This window comes from Otolemur garnettii, unplaced genomic scaffold, assembly GCF_000181295.1.
Source record: "Otolemur garnettii isolate 467f Iridium unplaced genomic scaffold, OtoGar3 scaffold00025, whole genome shotgun sequence".
Taxonomy (NCBI): Eukaryota; Metazoa; Chordata; class Mammalia; order Primates; family Galagidae; genus Otolemur; species Otolemur garnettii.
Window position 1 is genome coordinate 11,903,084 of NW_003852420.1, and position 21,885 is coordinate 11,924,968.

Genomic DNA, 21,885 nt, shown 5'->3' on the forward strand with positions numbered 1-21,885 from the left:
CCCAGGGGGACAGCTTGAGGCTCTGTCTCAAAAAAAAAAAAAAAAAAGAAATCTGAAGCTTCGGTATATATATATTCAAGTATATATATAGTTTATGTACATACAGTAGAACCTCCATAGTTGACCACCTCCCTACAATGACCACCTCCTTAAGTTGACCTAATTTTCATAGACCGGACATGCAGCACATGTATCAGTATGGAAGATCTAGTTCCTTATGTTGACCACCTCTGCATGTCCACCAGTTTGTTACAGTCCCTTGGTTAGTCAACTTACAGAGGTTCTACTGTACATAAAGTTTTTATTATCAAATGTTGTATAAATGGAATCATGCTACATACAAATTTCTAAGTTTTTTTTTTTTTTTTAAAGACAGAGTCTCACTCTGTCACTCAGGCTAGAGTGCCATGACCTCAGCCTAGCTCACGACAACCTCAAATTCCTAGGCTCAAGCAATCCTCCTGCCTTAGTCTCCCAAGTTGCTATGACTACGGGCGCTGCACCATACCTGGCTAATTTTTTTTTTGTTTTGGTAGAGATAGGGCCTTGCTTTGCTCAGGCTAGTCTTGAACTCCTAACCTCAAGTGATCCTTCTGCCCCAGCCTCCCAGAGTGCTAGGTTACAAGTGTGAGCCACTACATTTTACTACACTAAAATGTATAAGTCAGCAAAATTTCCTCAGGATTCACTGAAGTTACATGTATCAACTGTTCATTTCTTTTTAGTGTTGCATATTATTCCATAATGTGCATGCAGTACAGTTTACTTAATAATTCATCTGTCGAGGAATATTTTTGGCTGTTACAAATAAAGCTGCAGTACTAACTGCTGTACTGATGCTATAAACATTGGTGGACAGGCATTTGTGTGAACACTGGTTTTCATTTCTCCGGAATATATGCCCCAGAACACAACTGCTGGGTTATATAATAAGTACAACATTTAGTTTAATAACAACATTCCAAAGTTATCTTTCAGAGTGGCTGTACTTCCTTACTTTCCTATCAGCAGAGTATGAGTGATCTAAATTTCTTCCCATCCTCTCCAGCATATGGTGTTACTACTATCTTTTAGTCATTTTCATAGGTGTATAGTGGTATCTCATTGTGGTTTGAAGGTGCATTTCTCTAATGGTTATCAATGCTCAACATCTTTTTTTTTTTTTTTTTTTTTTGCAGTTTTTGGCCGGGGCTGGGTTTGAACCTGCCACCTCTGGCATATGGGGCCGACACCCTACTCCTTTGAGCTACAGGCGCCTCCCAATGCTGAACATCTTTTATGTGGTTATTTGCCATAGCTATATCCTCTGTGGTGAAATATCTCTTATTTTTGCCTATTTTCTAAGTAGAGTATTTGTTTCTTTATTGTTGATTTTACAGAGTTTTTATATTTTAGATACAAGTATTTTGTAAATATTTTCTTGCAATGTGTAGCTTGTCTTTTCAATCTCTTAACAGGGTTTTATTATCAGAATGAAAATTTGGGGTTTTGATGTGGTCCAGTTTATCAATTTTTCCTTTTATGGATGTTTTTGGTATAAAATCTAAAAACTTTTTGCTTAGTCCTAAGATGTGAAGATTTTCTCCTACCTTTTTTTGTGAGAGTTTTATAATTTTATGTTTTATATTTAAATCTGCGATCAAGTTAGTTTTTGCATAAGATGTGAATTAGCACCGTCTGTTAGAAAGGCTATCCTCCCTCTATTAAATTGCCTTTGTAACTTTGCCAAAAATCAGTTGGACAGGCTAGGTGCAGTGGCTCACACCTGTAATCCTAGCACTCTGGGTGGCCAAGGCAGGATCACTTCAGTTTAGGAGTTCTAGACCAGCCTGAACAAGAGTGAGACCCTGAATCTATTAAAAATAGAAAAAATACTTAATAACTTCCAGAAGTCTTATGGTTGAGTCTCTGAGGTTTATAAGTATAAGATCGTATCATTGGCAAACAGCAAGAGTTTGACCTCCTCTGTCCCCATTTGGATGCCCTTAATATCCTTCTCTTGCCTGACTGCATTGGCTAGGACTTCCAGAACTGGGCTGAATAGTAGTGGCAATAGTGGACATCCTTGTCTGGTTCCAGTTCTAAGTGGAAAAGCTTTCAGTTTAACTCTATTCAGTATGATACTGGCTGTGGGTTTGTCATAGATGGCTTCAACCAGTTTAAGAAATGTACCATCTATGCCTGTTTTCTTAAATGTTCTTGTTAGAAAAGGATGTTGAATTCTGAAAAATACTTAAGCCGCATCTATTGAGAAAATCATATGGTCTTTATTTTTGCTTCTATTTATATGATGAATTACATTTATGGATTTGCATATGTTAAACAAGCCTTGCATCCCTGGGATAAAGCCTACTTAACTGCGATATATAATTTTGTAAATGTGTAGCTGTAATCTATTTGCTAGGATTTTATTGATTATTTCTGCAACAATATTCATTAGTGAAATTGGTCTGTAGTTCTTTTTAGCTGGGTCCTTTCCTGGTTTTGGTATCAGGGTGATGTTATTTTCATAAACCATGTTGGGGAAGTTTCCTTCCTTCTCAATGTTTTGGAATATGAGATCTCTACAAAAAGAATTATGAAACCCTAAGAAAAGAAATTGCAGAAGACATTAACAAATGGAAGAACATATCATGGTCCTGGGTGGGAAGAATCGACATTGTTAAAATATCTATACCACCCAAAGCAACCTACAGATTTAATGCAATCTCTATCAAAATATCAATATCATACTTTGAAGAACTGGAAAAAAATAGTTCTTTGTTTTGTATGGAACCAGAAAAAAAAGCATATAGCCAACACTATTCTATCACCCTACCAGACTTTAGGCTATAATAAGTCCACAGAGATCAAAACAGCATGGTATTGGCACAAAAATAGAGACACAGACATATAGAACCAAATAGAAAACCAAGAGATGAAACCAGTCTCTGGTTGCCATCTGATCTTTGATCAACCAAACAAAAGCATACAGTGGGGAAAAGAATCCCTATTCAATAAATGGTGCTGGGAGAACTAGATAACCACATGTAAAAGACTGAAATTGGACGGACCTACACTAGTTATAAAAATTGACTCAAGATGGATAAAATATTTAAATCTAAGACATGAAATGATAAAAATCCTAGAAGACAGCATGGGGAAAAACTCTTAAGGATGTTGACCTAAGGGAAGATTTTATAAAGACTTCCCTGGCAATTGCAACAACAAAAATAAACAAACAGGACTTAAGCTGAAAAGCTTATGCACAGTTAAGGATACAACAATTAAAGCAAACAGACAACCTTCAGAATGAGAAAAGATACTTGCATGTTACAAAAATGACAAAGGGTTGGTAACTAGGATCTACAAAGACCTCAAATTAATCAACAAAAAAAAGAGCAAACAGTTCCATCTATCACTGGGCAGGAGATATGAACAGAACCGTCTCTGAGGAAGACAGACAAATGGCTAACAAACATATGAAAAAACATTCATCATCCATAATCATCAGAGAACTGGAAATCAAAACCACCCTGAGATATCATCTAACCTCGATGAGAGTAGCCCACATCATGAAGTCCCAGATGCTGGCACAGATGTGGAGAGAGAGGAACACTTTACACTGTTGGTGGGACTGCAAACTAAGACAGCCTGTTTGGAAAGAAGGATGGAGAATCCTCAAAGAACTCACAATAGACCTTTTAGTTGATCCCACAATCCCATTACTAAGCATCTACCCAAAAGAAAAAAATCATTTTATCATAAGGATATTTGCACTAAATTGTTTATTGTAGCTCAATTTATAATTGCCAAGATGTGGAAACAACCTAAATGCCCATCAACCCAGGAATGGATTAGTAAGTTGTGGTATATGTATACCATGGAATACTATTCAGCCACAAAAAAGATGGAGACTTTACATCTTCTGTATTAACCTGGATGGAGCTGAAACACATTCTTCTTACTAAAGTATCACAAGAACGGAAAAGCACAGGACACCCAGATAAGTCAGCCTTGGAGAAGGGAAACACTGCCTTGAGCATGCATCTGTTTATGTGCTTTACAATCTAAAGGTACTAGGCATGCCAGGCTGCATTCCTGTGCCCCTTTGGCAGAGGCTATGGGCAGACTGTGATGCTAAGCACATAGTCAGTACTCACCAAATATCACAGGGTGAACAGAGAAATGAAGAAATGGATGACCCCAGGTTCGGAGAGTCCCTCAACCGTGACCCTCAGCATTAGGGCTAGCTGCAGGGAGGGCTGAGTGTGCAGATGAGGCCTGTAGGCTCTGACTTACTGCTGGTGGGAGTGGGGATCTCTGATCATCATTAAAAACACTTTGATTTTGGCTGCATTTAGGGTTAAAGTATATCCAGACAACTTTAACCTATCCTTTCCTGACTTGTGTCTGACACTGGTCCCAGGAGAGCCTGCTAGGAGGAGATGCTTCTCTGTCCTAGTCACTAATGGTGATTCTACTTATGTTGTAAACTCAAAACAAACATCTCACTCTGAGTGAACCATCTTGATATTTGTCCAGCAGTGTAAGGGGTTCCACAGTGTTCTCTCCCTACTCCCCCAGCCTGGGCTAAAGGGATAGTGGACAGTTCTATCCCCTCATTGACCCCCATCCCCCATGCTTCCCCCTTCTCCCAACCTAAACATACTCTAGAGATCCTTTTCTTCATAACTGAAAGAAATAAAAAAGTGAAACAAACAAAAAGATTGGAAAAGCAAGCATTTAATGTACTCAATACTAATATGAAGCCAACAGATGAACTAATACATGCCCACACAAAAGAAAAACTCAATTCATTTCAAGTTGGAGGGAGGGGATGGGGGAGGAGAGAGACGGGTGGAGGGAGAGAGACTGGTGTGCTCTCACCCAATAGGCACAATGTGAGGGGATATGGCACACCTCCTAGGTGCAGGACACAACTACAGCAGGGATTTTACTTGATAAAGGCAAACATTGAAACCTAATGGTTTGGACCCTCATATTAATCTGAAATAAAAAAAATAAAAAGAAAGAAAAAGTAGCTGGGTGTTGTGGTGGGTGCCTATAGTCTCAGCTACTTGAGAGGCTGATGCAGGAGGCTTGCTTGAGCCCAGGAGTCTGAGGATGCTATGAGCTAGGCTGACACCACAACGCTAGCCGAAGTTACAGAGGAATACTGTCTCAAAAAACAATAACAACAATAACCAAACAGTTGGACATATATATGTGGTTCTACATGGTATTTCTGGGTTCCATAGATCAACCTATCCCATTGATCCATATGAGTTTATCCTTCTACCAATAACCACAATGTCTTCACTCCTATACCTAAATAGCAAGGCTTAACATGGATACAGGGATTCCTTCCATTGTATTCCTCTCTTTTAAAACTGTTGCAGCTATTCTAGAACAGATGCTGCTGAGCATGCAGAGAAAGGGAAATGCTAGTACACTGTGGGAATGTATTACTAAATTAGTACAGCCATTATGGCAAACAATATGGAGGTTCCTCAAAAAACTAAAAATAGACTATCATATGATCTACCATCTCAATGCTAGGCATATATCTAAAAGAAAGGAAGTCAGTATACTAAAGAGATACTTGCATGCCCACGTTCACTGCAGCACTATTCACAACAGTGAAAATAAGGAATAAATCGGAGTGTCCACTGAAAGATGAATAAAGAAAATGTGAGAAAATTCCACAACTAAATATTATTCAGTCACAAAAAAGAATGAAACCTTATCATTTGCAGTAACATGGATGGAACTGGAGGTCATTATGTTAAATGAAATAAGCCAGTCAAAGAAAGACAAATATTACATGTTCTCACTGATGTATGGGTGCTAGAAAGTTGATCTTACAGAAGTAGAAAGGTGGTTAATGGAGGCTTGAAGGGTGAGGGGCAGATAAAGAGAGGTTGGTTAGTGTGTACAAAAATTCTATTAAATAAAGAAGTTCTAGTCTCAGCACAATAGGGTAACTATAATTTTATAACAATAACATATTGTATATTTCGATACAGCTAGAAGAAAAGATGTGAAATGTTCCCAATACAAAGAAATGATAAATGAGATTATGGATATCCTTATTACCCTGATTTGATAATTATACATTGTATACATGTATCAAAATGTCACATGTACCCCATATATATGCACAGATTATTATCAATAAATAATGAAATAAGAAAACATCTAGAAAAAATTATCAAAAGTGACTCAGACTGAAAGAGGAAATTCAAAATATCCTATTTAAATATCCTTATTTAAAATATTAAAAAAAATTGAAAAAATTACCAAAAGTGACTTAGACTGAAAGAGGAAATTCAAAATTCAAAATATCCTATTAAAATATCCTTATTTAAAATATTAAGTAAGTTGAATCAACAGCTAAAAAATATCTCCACAAATAAAACACTAAGGAGAGAGCTACCAAGTACTGGAGGTTCAGGTAATTCTAATCTCCAGAGATGAAAAAGAGAAAACTCCTGAAATTGTAACTATTAAAAGTGATTTTTTTCCCTTCATCTGCATCATTATATGAAATTTTGTATTTAACTTACTTATGTTGCAATATTACTGTAAAATAAGTCATTCAATGCATTTAAATATTTACTTACAAATATACATAATTTGACACAAATGAGGATGTCATCCTATACATCCAATTTATATATATATACATATACACACACACACTCACTTTTATTTTAAATTAATAAGAGGGTACAAATTTTTAGGTTATCCTGTTCTCACTTGTAAGGTAAAGTTCAAGTTGTAGTTGAGCCCTTCACTAGGGGCGTGCTGAACACCATCACCTTGTGCACATTAGGTGAGTGTATTAAATGTTATTTTAACTTTAGCAACTTTTTTTATTCCTTTGAGTTGGGGTCTCACTATGCTCCCTAGGCTGGCCTCAAACTCCTGGGCTCAAGTGACCTTTCCACCTCAGCCTTCTGAGTAGCTAGGACTATAGGTGCAAACCACCATGCCCTATTTTAACCTTAATTTCAAAACCGTAACAAACGGGAAGGGAATATCTTCAGACATTCTCACTCTTGAAATAGACACAAAATTCTAACCAAAATATTAGCAAGACAAACCCAACAATATGGAAAGTAGGAAAATACATCATGTCCGAGTTGGCTTTACCCAGGAATGCAAAAGATTTCCAAGCCCTGGCTTTTGCAACAGGGTGAATGGTGGTGCTGCTCACTGAGAAAGGAAGCACAGGAGTTTGGGGCTAAGATCACAAGAAGGACTGTGCACCGAGTGCAGGGAGTCTGTGAACACCCAGGTAGGGATGTGTAGGCAGCAGCTGAGAATTCTTGTATAGAGACAGAGCACCGAGAATCACCAGGGAGAGAAAAATTCCAAAACAAGAATGACTTCAGTCATGCAATGAGAAGAAGGGAGCTGAAGAATCCAGTCACTGGAGTCTACTAGGACAGGGTAGACTCAAGGTGGCTTGCTTCAGGATGTAGTGAGGGAAGAAGCCAGACTGTTGTGGGCTGATGTGTCACCAGAAATAAGAATAGGGGGTGTGGCCTATGCTTTCAAGAAAACTGGCTGCAGGATGGCGCCCATAGCTCAGTGGGTAGGGCACTGGCCACATATACTGAGGCTGGCAGGTTTGAACCCAGCCTGGGCCTGCTAATACGATGACAACTGCAACAAAGAAAATACCCAGGTGTTGTGGCAGGCGCCTGTAGTCCAGCTACTTGGGAGGCTGAGGCAAGAGAATCACTTAAGCCCAAGCGTTTGAGGTTGCTGTGAGCTATAATGCCATGGCACTCTACCCAGGGTGACACAGTGAGACTCTGTCTCAAAAAGAAAAAGAAAAAGAAAACAGGCTGAGGAGGAAGCAGAGAGGGTGTAAAACAAAGAGAAATGCTGATTAGAGGATTCAAATTTGTAGACCATGGAGTCTGGAAAAGGAAAGAGAGGGTGGTAAGAAAAAAATACAACATAATTCTTGTCCCCTTTCCAGAAAGGAGAGATTTACTATTCCTTAGTCACAGTTCCAAGGCATTCTAACTGATCAGAGATGACTCGCTTCATAAGTTAATCGTGTTTCTTTTTCTTTTTTTTTTTTTTTTGAGACAGAGCCTCAAGCTGTCCCCCTGGGTAGAGTGCCGTGGCATTACAGCTCACAGCAACCTCCAACTCCTGGGCTCAAGCGAGTCTCCTGCCTCTGCCTCCCAAGTAGCTGGGACCACAGGCACCCGCCACAACGCCCAGCTATTTTTTGGTTGCAGCCGTCATTGTTGTTTGGCGGGTCCGGGCTGGGGATTTGAACCCGCCACCTTAGGTGTACGTGGCTGGCGCCTTAGCCGGTTGAGCTATAGGCGCCGAGCCGTGAATCGTGTTTCTGAAAGTGAGCAAACAGCAACAGCCCAGGCCAGTGACTACACTCACATAGCTAATGTTGAACCAGTCCCTGAAAGCCTCCAAATTCACCCAAAATGAAGGAGGTGAGAAATGGAAAGTACGCAGCAAGGCCTCAGAGGACACAAGTATGAACAGCTCAAACAGGGGTGTGGAGCTTGGGCAAGAGGCACTGCCCTGCCCTGTGGGAAGACAGGAAAGGAGCTGGCTGACAACAGCAGAGGCTGCAGCAGCAGCAAGACCCCTTACAACTACCCTTTTGGATCATGTGCAAAGAGAACTGGAGACTTAGAGAAGCCACGTGATTGGTGTAAGAACTGGGAATCAAACTGTATTTGTCCTACTACAAGGGTCATGCTCTTCAACATGAGGCCACGCTGCCTCCCATTACACCTCTCTATCCTCCTCTAAACTCTGACAGCACTTAGGGTATCTCTCATCTGCCCTCACCCTGGCTTGTGCTGGTTAAACATGTGTTAGTTTCATTCATTCCCCTTACTCACTCCAGAATTCAAGGGTTTTCTGTAGCCCTACAGGGTTTTATACTGCAAGTGCTGACTGAAGAAATGAATGCATCTGTAATCACTACATTTGTTAGGTCAACTTGCTTTCAAAAGTGCTTTCCTTCATAAGTGATTTAAGTCACCCCCACTACAATCTTCTTTACAGTTGTGTATGTTTAGCATTCCTTTGTCACAGTAGGAAGGCAAAGCAACACTGCACATTGCATCGACCACAAATTAGTGAATACAATCTTCACTAAAAGAGATTTCTCCATCTCTGCAAGTATGAGACTAAAAAGCACTTTTTACCTGAATTTTGATGGGCCAGGTGAAATTGCTGACATAAACAAAGAATGTGATATTTGGGTGGTTGCGAAAATCAAACTTCTCGTTAGAAAAGCTATCTTTGTACTCCTTAATGTTGGTTTTTGAAACAACAGGCATCTCTTCTCCAGCCTGGGTTCCAGCTGTTGAAAAGAAAAGAATAACACAGAAGAGGCTTTTGTTTGTTAGCAGAATCTGCCTTCATTAATATTAAGAACAAAAGTTAGCATTTACTGAATTCTTCCTATTTTCCAGGAATAGTCTTCAAGAGTTCAATCTCAATGATCCCCCACAACCCAGGAAAATAAGTTTCAGAGAAATTACTTAACTTGCTTATGGTCACCCAGCCAGCAAGAAATGGAGCTGGGATTTAAAGCTGGGCGGGATGAAACACAAGCCTATGCCCCAGAATGGTTTTACCAGGAACCCCTGCAACTCTCTTATCAAACCCCTTCAAATAGCAGACACCAAAAGAATCCTATTGACAAGCACTGACATTCATTCTGTCCATCAGTCCTCAATTCCTCAGCATTTCCCTTTTTAGCTCATGACAATGCTCATTCTGAAGCATGGATGTAGATGATAAATGGCAGTGGCCATGGCAAGGGTATAATTGGTGGTAGTGACACAATCCTGACACATTGGTGAGCTCTGGCAGATATAATCTAATTTAATCTATATTACAATTCCAGGAGGTAAATATTGTTATCTTCACTCTACAGTTGAATAATCCTAAAGTACAGAGAGAGGTTTGGGCAGTAGCTCAAGGTGTCACAGCCAGTAAGTAATAGCAAAGCTGGGTTTCAAATGGATCTGTCTGTTTCCAGAGCCCCTATCTCAATTCCTATATTATATTTTCTTAATCCATTACCTCCACTTGGATAGTCCTCTGTAAGTATGTCATTACCTGAGAAGCTGGCAGCCCAGGTGATGTTGAGGTTGAAGTTTTTGGAGGCATTGATGAACATGTCCAAATCCCTGTTTTGCTGATGAGAGGTGTAAATAATTAGAAAATTTATTATAGTAGTCTTCAGATTTTATTTTATGCATTTATTTTATTTTTTTTTTTGAGACACAGTCTCAATCTGTTACCCTGGCTAGAGTTCAGTGGTATCATCATAGCTCATTGCAACTTCAAACTCCTGGGTTCAAGTAATCATCCTGTGTCACCCTCCTGCAAGTAGCTTAGACTACAGGCATAAGCCAGGATGTCCAGCTAATTTTCTATTTTTAATAGAGATGGAGTCTCATTCTTGCTCACATTGGTCTCAAACTTGGGAGCTCAAGTGATCCTCTTGCCTTGGCCACCCAGAGTACTAGGATTAGAGGCATAAGCCACTGTGCCTGCTTGCTTATTAATTTTTAAAAAGAAAATAAACAACATCAATTATATCCTGAAAGACTTTGAGCACTTCAACCACTTGCTCATAAATAAGGCAGTAAATAAATTTCATGTGTGGTACTCCTGCTATAACCTTATCATGAAATTTTTTCTCAAAAATTCTATTTAATATAAGCCACTCAAATGATACACCTACAGTTTTCCCATAAAATAATTTCATTTGAAGTCACTTACTATTTTTACTTAAAAAGCCATTCACGCTTGTCAATGTATCTTCTCTAGTATATTTTTTCTAAATTTTATAATGGAAAATGGAGCATTAAAAACACATTCTATTTTTACTTAATTGCGTAGTAGACATATCACACCACGGACTCTGTTTTATTACTTTTTGAAAATATTTAGCAGTATTTATTGATAACTTTTGTCCACCAAGGAATACACTCTAGCTTACTGCCATGTTCTTCTCCATGTTATTATTTGCACTTTTATTGCAAATGGAATTTTTTAATAGCAAATGACTTTGATAAGAAATAAGAAACCTCTAAGGAGGCTCCTGAATAATTTACCATCACATTTAGTAAAATTTCTTTAAGCACGGAGTGAGTACTGAATGTAATCTCACTGAAGGAACTGTATCGGTGTGTCTTCATGACTGGATGCTTCACTTGTAAATGTCTTACTATGTTGGCTTCCTTCTAGGTGATACCTTGTGGCACTCTGGGCTACATTTCAAATAACTGTCTCAACACTTTAAATTACTTCTGGATAACCTCTTGTTGTACCCAACTAACCCCTTGCGGTTTTACTTCCTAATGAGAGACTAAGAACTCATTCCAGAAGCACAGGTGTCATTTTTATAACCTCCCTTGCTGTCTACTTGTGCTTACAACACTGGCATTTCTATTGACAGTGTCATATTTCTTCTCTCTGTGGAGCTCCCCTTGCAATCTCCTCTTCCTTTTTGCATGGGGGTTGTGACAATCTATGTGTGGAACCAATATCATCTCTGTGTCTCAAATTCTGGCAAATCTTATTAATACCATTCTTACCTTTTACATGGAAAGGAGATCAAATGTACATTCTAATTTTTTTTTTTGAGACAGAGTCTCACTCTGTTGCCCTGTGTAGAGTGTCGTGGCATCATAGCTTGCAGCAACCTCAAACTCCTGGACTCAAGCAATCCTCTCATCTCAGCCTCCCAAGTAACTGGAACCACAGGTACCTGCCACAATGTCCAGCTTTTTTCTATCTTTAGTAGAGATGAGGTCTTACTCTTGCTCAGGCTGGTCTCAGCCTCCTGAGTTTAAGCAATCCATCTACCTTGGCCTCCCAGAGTGTTAGGATTAGATTCTAACATTTCTTTCCTGCACCCCTACTGGTCATTCTACTCTGAGACCACTGCCAAGACACTATTTCTACCCATAATGACCAAGAGAAAGATCCCAATAAATTTAAAATGAAATAGAAAGACTTTAAAAAAATCTTACCTCATCAGGAGTGGCCACAAAATTGATGGCTGTGTAATAGCGATCATCTTCCTGGGACAGGCTAAAAGTGAACTGATAGTCAATAAGCAGAGTATCTATAGAAAGAAAAAAATGCATATTTAGATATTAATAAAAAAAAAAAAAAAGAACAGGTCTCTAGGGATTCAGACTGCTTTTCTCATTAATTCAATAACCAAAAAGTACTTTGACTCATCTATACCTAGGTTTTTCAAAGAAAATCAATTTTCAGGGCAGTCCATTTTATTTGGATTAACCTACCAAATCCTCTTTATATTATGACCTTGGTTGAAATTTTACGTTCCACATTAACTCACCTGCAAGTATTAGCTGAACATATGTTACATGCTAAGGATACAAAGACATAAATTAATGGTATAATAGACACCAGGACTCCATGGAAAAATGCTTGGTTCTAGGTCTAGGGCAAGGAAGATAAGCCCTGGTTATTTTACTCCAGCAAGGAAGAAAACAATCAAGACTAATGTGATGTAGCAAAAAAACAAAACAAAACAAAACAAAAACACAGGTTGTAAGAAAGCTTACTGATTGAAGTTGGAATAATTTAATTTTAAAAAAATATTAATATACAATTCAAGAACAAAAAGCCAACCTGATTAAAAATGAACAAAGGGCTTATATTGATTTTTTTCCCAAAGAAGATGGAAAGTGGCCAATAAGCATATGAGAGGATACTCAATATCACTGATCATTAGGGAAATACAAACCAAAACCACAGTAAGATATTACTTCACACCCATTAAGATGGCAACTATCAAAAAACTAGAAAATAACAAATGGTGGTGAGGATGTGGAAAAACTGGAATCCTTGTGCACTGTTGGTGGGAACAAACGGAAATGGTACAGCTGCTGTAGGACAGTATGGTTGGTCCTTGACAAATAAAAATGGCATTATCACATAATCCTGCAGTTATATTTCTCACTATCTACCCAGATGAATAGAAAGCAGGGACTTAACTGATAACTGATGCCCATGTTCATAGTAGCACTATTCACAATAGCCCAAAGATAGATGCAACCCAAGTGTCCATCAATGGATAAATGGATATGCAAGATGTGGTATGTGCATAAAATGAGTTAGCCTTAAAAAGGAAAGAAATTCTGACACATACCACAATATGAATAACCTTGAAGACACGATGCTAGGTGAAATAGACCAGTCACAAAAAGGTAAATACAATATGATTCCCTTAGATTCCACTAGAACAGTCAAATCCACAGAAACAGAAAGTATAATGGTGGTTGCCAGGGTTGGAGGGAGGGAGAAATGGGAAGTTATTGGTAAGTTTATTTTTAACAGTCTAAGAATCTGATGAATGGTTTTATAATGTGGCTACATCATTTACATGCCCACTAGTAGCCCATGAAGGTTCCAGTTTCTCAACATCCTTGCTAAAGCTTACTGTTGGTTTTTTAAATTCACAGGATAAACAAATTTTAATGTACCTGATTACAAAAAGTTCACTGATCTATTTTCCATTTCCACATTTCAACTCATCTTTAAGAAATGACCAGTTACCCAGTTTCAGTATGGTATTAAAGGATAACATCCATACTTATATGAAAAGGCCTTTAAAATACTCCATCCTTTTTCCAATTACTTGTCTGGTGAGGCCAGATTTTTTTCATATATTTAACCACAGAGAAGTACTGCAATACTTTGAATGCAGAAGCAGGAATAAGATTACAGCTGTCTTCTACTAAGCCATGGTATTAAATTCTGATTCTAGCCATCCATCCTAGGGCTGTTCCTCACTGTGGTTTTAATATGCCTATCCCAGATGACTAATTTTTCAATCTGCTTACTGGCCATTGTTATATCTTCTTTGGTGAAATGCCTATTCAAATCTTTTCCTGTTTTTAACTGGAATTGTCATCTTATTCTGTTGGAGTCCTTTACAAATTCTAGGTAAAGTACTGCATCAAATACATGATTTGTAAATATTTTTAGTCTATGGCTTGTCTTTTATTTTTTAATTTTTAAAAAAAAATACAAAATTATAAAAATTTTGATAAAGTCTCATTAACTTTTTTATGAGTTGTGAATTGTATCTAAGAACTCTTTTCCCTACCCAAGGTCAAAAGTTTTGCTCCTGTCTTCTAAAAGTAGGCAGATAGATAGATAAAGTCACATATCTTTAGATAGATAAAGTCACATCCACAGGTTCCAAGTGGACGTGAATTTTTAGGGGATGCTATTCAACTCAGCAAGTATATAGTTACAACAGATAAGCCATACTCTTGTTTCTCTGGTTTCAAAGTAGGGCATGCATGTGGACTGTCCTATAGGAAGAAAATGCATTTACCCATAAAAACCTGGTCACTTGGCCAGATTAACCTTTTATTCCAAGATATTTAACACAAATCAGTTTTAGAGAGAATGATGAAATTAAAACTATTTCTTAAGAATTCTGTTTTTGATCTATATCTTAATATATGAAACAATATGACACAAACCTGGTAATGGCAAATGAAAGTATCAAGAGAACACAAACCAGGAAAGCCAGAGATGGGTATCTCTGTACTCTTCCCTGCTATCTGCCATTAACACATTAACATCAACCATGACCACAATTAACACAGCTTAAAATAGTGCTCATATATGTAGTAATCTTAATAGAATGTAAATGCATCAAGTCAAGGGACACTTTGATGGGTGGTTGCTACATTCCAATTAGTATTCACCATTCTCAAACCATGTTATTAACAATGTTTTACTAAACCACTTTGCTCCCAGAAATAAGAATCACAAAAACACTTACAGTAACATGTTCCTTTCAGAGGGTTTCCCTGGTATCGATTTTCTACCTCACATCTAGGGGGAAAAAGGGAAGATTATTTTTATATTGCTCTTTGAAAGAGAATCTACATTCATTTGAAAACCAAGCAGACCCTTTCTCTATAAAGTACAAAGCGTTTGGAGTCATTATGATTGCACTCTTCAGTGTCACTCAGTTCAGGCAGACCAGGGAGAGAGTGCATGAACTTTCAATGTTTATTGCTCCACAGTCCACACATCAACTACCACATTTTGCCACGTATAATGTGCACCAACATTTTGGGCCCAAACTTTCAGGAGAAAAATCTTTCTTTTTTTCTTTCTTTTTTTTTTGAGACAGAGTCTGTCAGTGGAGTGCTGTTGCATCACAACTCACAGCAACCTCAAACTCTTGGACTTAAGCGATTCTCTTGCCTCAGCCTCCCAAGTAGCAGGGACTACAGGCACCCGCCACAACACCTGGCTATTTTTTTGTTGTTGTAGTTATCATTGTTGTTTTTAGCAGGCCTGGGCTGGGTTCAAACCCACCAGCCCTGGTGGATGTGGCTGGAGCCCTAACCACTAAGAAACAGGCGCTGAGCCTTATTTTATTTTTATTTTTTGAGACAGAGTCTCACTATGTTGCCTTTGGTAGAGTGCCATGGCATCACAGCTCACAGCAACCTCAAACTCTTAGGCTTAAGTGATTCTCTTGCCTCAGCTTCCCAAGTAGCTGGGACTATAGACACCTGCCACAATGCCCAGCTATTTTTGTTGTTGCAGTTGTCATTGTGGTTTAGTAGGCCCAAGCCAAGTTCGAACCCACCAGCCCCAGTGTACGTGGCTGGCACCCTAACTGCTGAGCTATGGGGACCAAGCCCAAGCCTCATTTTAATTATTTATTTATATATATTTTTTGAGACAGAGTCTCACTTTGTCACCCTGGGTAGAGTACCATGGTGTCACAGCTCATAGCAACCTCAAACTTCTGGGCTTAAGTGATCCTCTTGCCTCAGCCTCCCAAGTAGCTGGGACTACAGGTGCCTGCCACAACACCCAGCTATTTTTTGTTGCAGTTGTCACCATAGTCCAGCTGGGCTGGGCTGGGCTTAAATTTGCCAGCCTCAGTGTATGTGGCTACCTCTGTAACCACTATGCTATGGGCGCAGAGCCTCGTTTTAATTTTTTAATTCAAATTTTTATTTGAATGTTTAGATACTTGCTTTTGTATTATAAAGGAATTTTGTACAAATAGCAGCTGGATTGCTAGCTTGGGCCTGAAGTGTACAAAGAGAAATATGTTTGCTCTTTGTTGGCAGAAAATACTGTTGTGTAAGTTGTTATAAGTTCAACAAAAATCTATTATTACATTCCAGGGTCTTATTTTGTATATGGAAATCATCATTGTTTTCTATAGTTACACTTCTAATGTATAAGCATAAAAAAAAGAATTAAAAACAATTATACAGATATGGAATTAGTTCTAACCATGTATAATGTATATCCTATTTCTCCCTCAAAAATTTGGGCAAATAAGTGCACATTATACACTGCAAAATACAGTATAAGAAAACAACTGACAAGCATTTGCCAAAGTACATCAGAGAAATCCAAATGTAATAAATCTAGGTCCTATTTATTATAATGAAAAACACATTTCCACTTTTGTGTGAACTAAAAGTATAGCCAAAATATTTTTCAAGTATTCATTTCTCACTTCTTTCCTATTCTTCTAGGGTAAACAGATCCTGTTCTTAAACACAAATGAGAGAATATTAAATACAAAGAATTCTTTTTTAAAAACCCTTAAGCAGGGCAGTGCCTGTGGCTCAAGGGAGTAGGGCACCAGCCCAATAAGCCAGAGGTGGCAGGTTCAAACCCAGCCCTGGCCAAAAAAACCCCCAAAAACCCTTAGGCAGTGTCCACTAGTCTTCAGAAAAAAAAAAATAACTTCCACTCAAAAGATGATTAATTTCCCCATAGATATCATCTATGAACATCAGCAAAACCCAATTTCCCACTTTTCAAAGCCATTTTGGCAAGCACAATAGCTATGAATTACAAAGAAAGGCAGGAAAAGCTTAGGTGAAGCACTTTTCCCAGGTAAGATAACAGAGGAATAGTGTGTCCTATTCACCTATACAGGGTGATTAGTAGCACTTGCTTATATCTATAATCTCCTAGGAACTTTAAAAGTCTTTCACTGGCCTCATGTCTTTGTTATATCAGCTGAGGACAAGAGTGATTAACTTTATCACCATTTTTCTGTTTAAAGGAACAAAGATCTAAGAGTTAAATTTATTTTTATTTCAAATTAACATGAGGGTACAAATTCATAGGTTACACTGTTCTCACTTCCAAAGTAAAGTTCAATTTGTAGAAGAGCCCTTCACCCAGTGGCATGCCAAACATTCTCACATTGTGTACATTAGGTGAGATGCCACGGATCACGCTCTTCCACCTCTCTCTCTCCTCCCCACTTCCCTTGCTAGACTTTGTGTTTATATTGTTATGTGGGTATGTAATCGTTTATATACTGGTTTCATATTAATACTGAGTACACTCGGCATTTTTTTCCCATTCTTGAGATACTTTACTAAGAAGAATGTATTTCAACTCCATCTAGGTAAACATAAAAATTATAAAGTCTCCATCTTTTCTTATGGCTGAACAGTATTCCATGGTATACATATGCCACAGTTTGTTAATTTAGGGCAACAAAATTAGTAGATTCACTGATAGAAACTTTAAAATGTAGACAGACCACTATCAATGTCTCAATCACTGGTGGCATTATTACTATTGTTCTTTGTGGGGGAGGGGTGTTTACAGTGATGTATCTACTTGTATCAGCTCAATGTTTTGATCTCAAACACTTACCTTAGTTTTTTCTAGAGATAATGAATAAACCTGGATGCATGTGTTTTATGAGGCTTTCCAGCAGGCAGACAAGTGTGTATTAACTGGAGAACAATCTTGTTTGTTTCAACTTACCAGAACACTGAAAACAATTACAGCTAGTCCCACTATTGACAGATAAGGAAACTGAGGCTCAGCACTGTTCAGTGATTTGTCGAAAGAGCACCCTGCTCAGAGAGGCAGGGCCAGGTCTGAAACCTCAAGTCCTTAAGCGTGTCTGATGCCAAGTCTGCATCCTCATGGATGGGGACACCCCTGGAAGATGCTTAACACATGTCACCAAGGAAAAGGGCAGGGAGTAAGATCCTATCTACAATCAGATAACCAAAATGCCAAATAGATACCATCACTAGAACAAGGGCTCTTCCAATTCTGTCCTTCAGGAAAGAGTATAATCTCTTGGACAAAAATCAAGTAGTTGCTTCAATTAGGATGACTAACCCAAATTAGCAACCCAGGAAGTGTCATTATCACTCAAACATAAAAATGTGAATTAGGCCACCATTAAGGAACTGTTGCTAACCTGACGACTTCCTCAGTTTAGGGGTTGACCTGTCTGAAGTAGAAAGGGCAACATTACAAACCAATCAACCCAGGGATCTCTGAGAGCTGACAAGGTACAGGGTAGTGGGTAGCTGGGGTATGTGTGTGTGGGGGGGTGCGGCATGAGGGCAGGCACACAGTGGTATAGGGAATGTGGTACTCACAGCTGGCACTCGTCCCCCTTGACGCCTTTGGTGGTACAGAAGCACTTGCCCGTGTTGGTGTTGCACAGCGACGCATGCCCATTGCACTTGCACGCTGGAAAGAAAGGGGGCGGGGAGTCACAACTGGCTGAACAGATTATGACTACCAGAGATTTTCCCTAAACAAATAATTTTATCTGAATTGGATGTGATAGGAAAGACAGATTAAAATAAGACCATTTAATAAGTAACATTAATGATTTTCCAGCCAATGACAACAATGTAAAGGTAAGACTGAGGGAACCAAAGTCAAAGGACAGGAGCACAGAGACTGCTGTTTCCCATGGCCCCCTGAAGCAATCACTATTCTGATCTTTTCAAGAGACTCTCTTTTTACTATGATTCTTTCATCCATTCAATAAATAATTATGAGGCAATTCCAGTGTGCCAGACACTGGGTGTGGGGACACGGACACAGTCCTTAGCCCATGGAGACACTCTGTAAATAGTACCCTCTGGAAGAAGGGTTGGTCTGACTATTCTCTGCCTTCACTTCTCCACCATAGCCATATTTTCAATCACACCAGGGCTCAGAACTAGGGTTCAGTGTTCTAGAGACCTCAGAGCACGCCACCCTTGCCTTGCCTTCTTTTTTGCCTTTACAGCCATTCCTATACCCCTTCTCTGGCCATCTCAACATATCTCTTTTTTCAGTCAACATATAATACAAGCTATTATAAATTTTATACTCCAGTAGAAATGAGTCTTTTTGCTCAATATGTTTTTACTGTATCACCTGTGCATAAATAAATTAAAGGCATTAAGCTGAAGAGAAGAGGTTGTTTGTTTGTTTTTTTAAAGAAATAGAGTCTGGCGGTGCCTGTGGCTTAGTGCGTAGGGCACCGATCCCATATACCGAGGGTGTGGGGTTCAAACCTGGCCCCAGCCAAACTGCAACAAAAAAATAGCCAGGTGCTGTGAGAGGCACCTGTAGTCCCAGCTTCTCAGAGGCTGAGGCAAGAGAATTGCCTAAGCCCAAGAGCTGGGGGTTGCTGTAAGCTGTGACACCACAGCACTCTACTGAGGACCAGCCTGGGCAACACCATGAGACCCTGTCTCTACAAAAACTTAAAAAAAAGAATTGGCTGGGTATGGTGGTATGCACCTGTAGTCCCAGACTTGGGAAGCTAAAGTGGGAAGACTGCTTGAGCCTAGGAATTTGAATGATCACACTACTGTACTCCAGGCTGGCTAAAAGAGTGAGACCCTGTTTCAAAAAAAAAAAAAAAATTGAATTTATGTTCTAATAATGTTCTCTTGCTCATAGTTTTCAGATGGACATGAATGGGGAACATGGGACTATCTAAATCTTTTAAAATATGCTATAAGTATTGAGGAATCTAGCTTTTGGTTAAAAAACTCTGTGATTTTTTTTTTATACAAGTACTGACACGTTTTCCCTGGCTGCCTCCAGGGAGGTGCCTTCCCCTCAGCACTTGGGGCACACACAATCCTACAAAGTCTCCCAGGAAGTTACAGTAAAGGACCCCAGTCCCTTACTGGACATTCTCTTTCACATATTTACATTCTTAGCCCTGGAGTCTTCATTCCAGTTTTTCCCTATTTGAGGCCATAGGCAGGGGTCTACAGGTGCCTCTGCCAAGGCCTCCCTACTGGGGAAAAGAGGGCAACCCTGAAGATCCTTTCCCCACTCTGTCTCAGTACCTAGGACTTTCCCACTCCCAGCCCTTCCTCCTCCTCCCTGCAACCTCAGGGTCTACAACATCTGGGGCTCCCTCCACTGTGAGACAATCCCCAGGACTCTCAAGTCTGAGCCGATCCACCCAATACTTAACAGGTACCCTATTCCATGAGGGGAAAGGGAACAAGGAGAGTCAGCTCTTTCTCTGGTTTTGGCCCCTTTCTTCTATCACTGTAGAATGTGATTAAAGCCTTAACTTATTTTCAGCTTTTTGCTTTACTCCAGTACCTGGAAGCTCAGCCCCTCTCTCCGCTCAGCTGAGCCCCTGACAAGTAGGACTTAATAAGAAATATAGTAGCTAAAACAAAGTGGCTGTTCTCCTTCTAGATATTCAAGTCAAATAGAAGCACTGTGTTTGATACTGATGCCATCAATAAACCTGATCAATCTGACTTACGCTGACATTTCCCTCCATTGGTGGGATCACCATAGAAGCCAGATATGCAGGTCTCACAGTGCTTGCCCGTGGTCAGGTTTTCACACTTCTCACAGATGCTCTGATTAATGCATTTGCTGTGGCCATTGCACTGGCAGGCTGGAAAAAAGAGAATTTCAAGGGGCCTGTCCCATAGTAGAACTGTGTGGAGTAAATGCAACAACTGTTTCTTTAACATCCTACTGCCTCCAAATATAAAATCATCAAAACTGGTCCAGTAAAAACTAGCTTGAGAAAAATATCAAGAAAGAGCTAGTTCAGGAAAATCAGAAATATATCACGGCAAGGTGATAGCCCATAGCAATATTAAAAAAAAATTTTGTTATTAATTATAAAAAATATGATCATTGATGGTTTATTTGAAAAATAAATGTTATCCTATGAAAAATATAAGGATGGGAGAAACCAGATATAATCCCATTACCCAGTGACCATGGTTAACATTTGGTACCGTTCCTTCCAGTATTTTTCTATACAGTTTTATACCACTATGCTCATGTTAATATTCAATTTTGAATTTTTAACTTAGATCACAATTATTTTATCACATTATTCCATCTATCGCAAATAAAACTTTAAACAGAAGAATGATTTCTGTGAATTGTAAGTTATTTAACCATATATTCTAATATTTAATTTGCTTTAAATTTTCATTAGAAAAGTAACCATCTTTACACATAAATATTTCCACAAGTAGGATTACTAAGATTCCTGATGGATATGGACTTTATAACTAAGAAGACATATAAAGATTGGGATTCTCAGGACTGCTCAGGACAGATATATAGGCTGGGTACTGCAGAACTCGAAGAAGGCTGGGGGTGGGCATTCACCTAGCACACAACCTACATCACTATAAACAAATCTCTGATTTTGTAGACCTATCTTGGTTGGTCAGTGTGATACAGTTTTTCACCATCTTGGCAACTTTCCATAGCCTTGGACCTATTCTGTTTATCCACTTGTTATCTACCCATCCCTGTAGATATCTGAGTTATAAAACTTAAAATGACTGCACCAGTCATGAGTGTGCAAAAGTTACTTAAGATGTGTGGGATTTTCATTTGCTCCTGTGAAGATGAGCAACTATCTGGGGCAAAGGGTAAGTATGACACACATACAAAATGTAATTCCTAAAATCATTTACAAAAAATAATCCTGTATTCTAGCTCATGATTAAAAGATTGAGAAAACACTTCTCATTCACCTCCCTTCAAAATCCCACCAGAATTACAGAAGAAATGTAAAAACAA

The 21,885-nt window shown here is 38.9% G+C and overlaps 1 protein-coding gene across 2 annotated transcripts in view; it reads right to left on the bottom strand.

The window, feature by feature from the left end:
• ATRN (attractin) overlaps positions 1-21,885 on the bottom strand; it is a 150,812-nt gene that overhangs the window by 28,534 nt on the left and 100,393 nt on the right. For both annotated transcript variants that reach the window (XM_012804151.2, XM_012804152.2), the window contains exons 19-24: positions 20,594-20,731; positions 18,456-18,549; positions 14,834-14,886; positions 12,033-12,127; positions 10,108-10,186; positions 9,186-9,343 (exon numbers count right to left, since the gene is read on the bottom strand). In XM_012804151.2, coding sequence (XP_012659605.1) covers positions 9,186-9,343; positions 10,108-10,186; positions 12,033-12,127; positions 14,834-14,886; positions 18,456-18,549; positions 20,594-20,731 — 617 coding nt within the window. The remainder of the gene's footprint in view (positions 1-9,185; positions 9,344-10,107; positions 10,187-12,032; positions 12,128-14,833; positions 14,887-18,455; positions 18,550-20,593; positions 20,732-21,885) is intronic.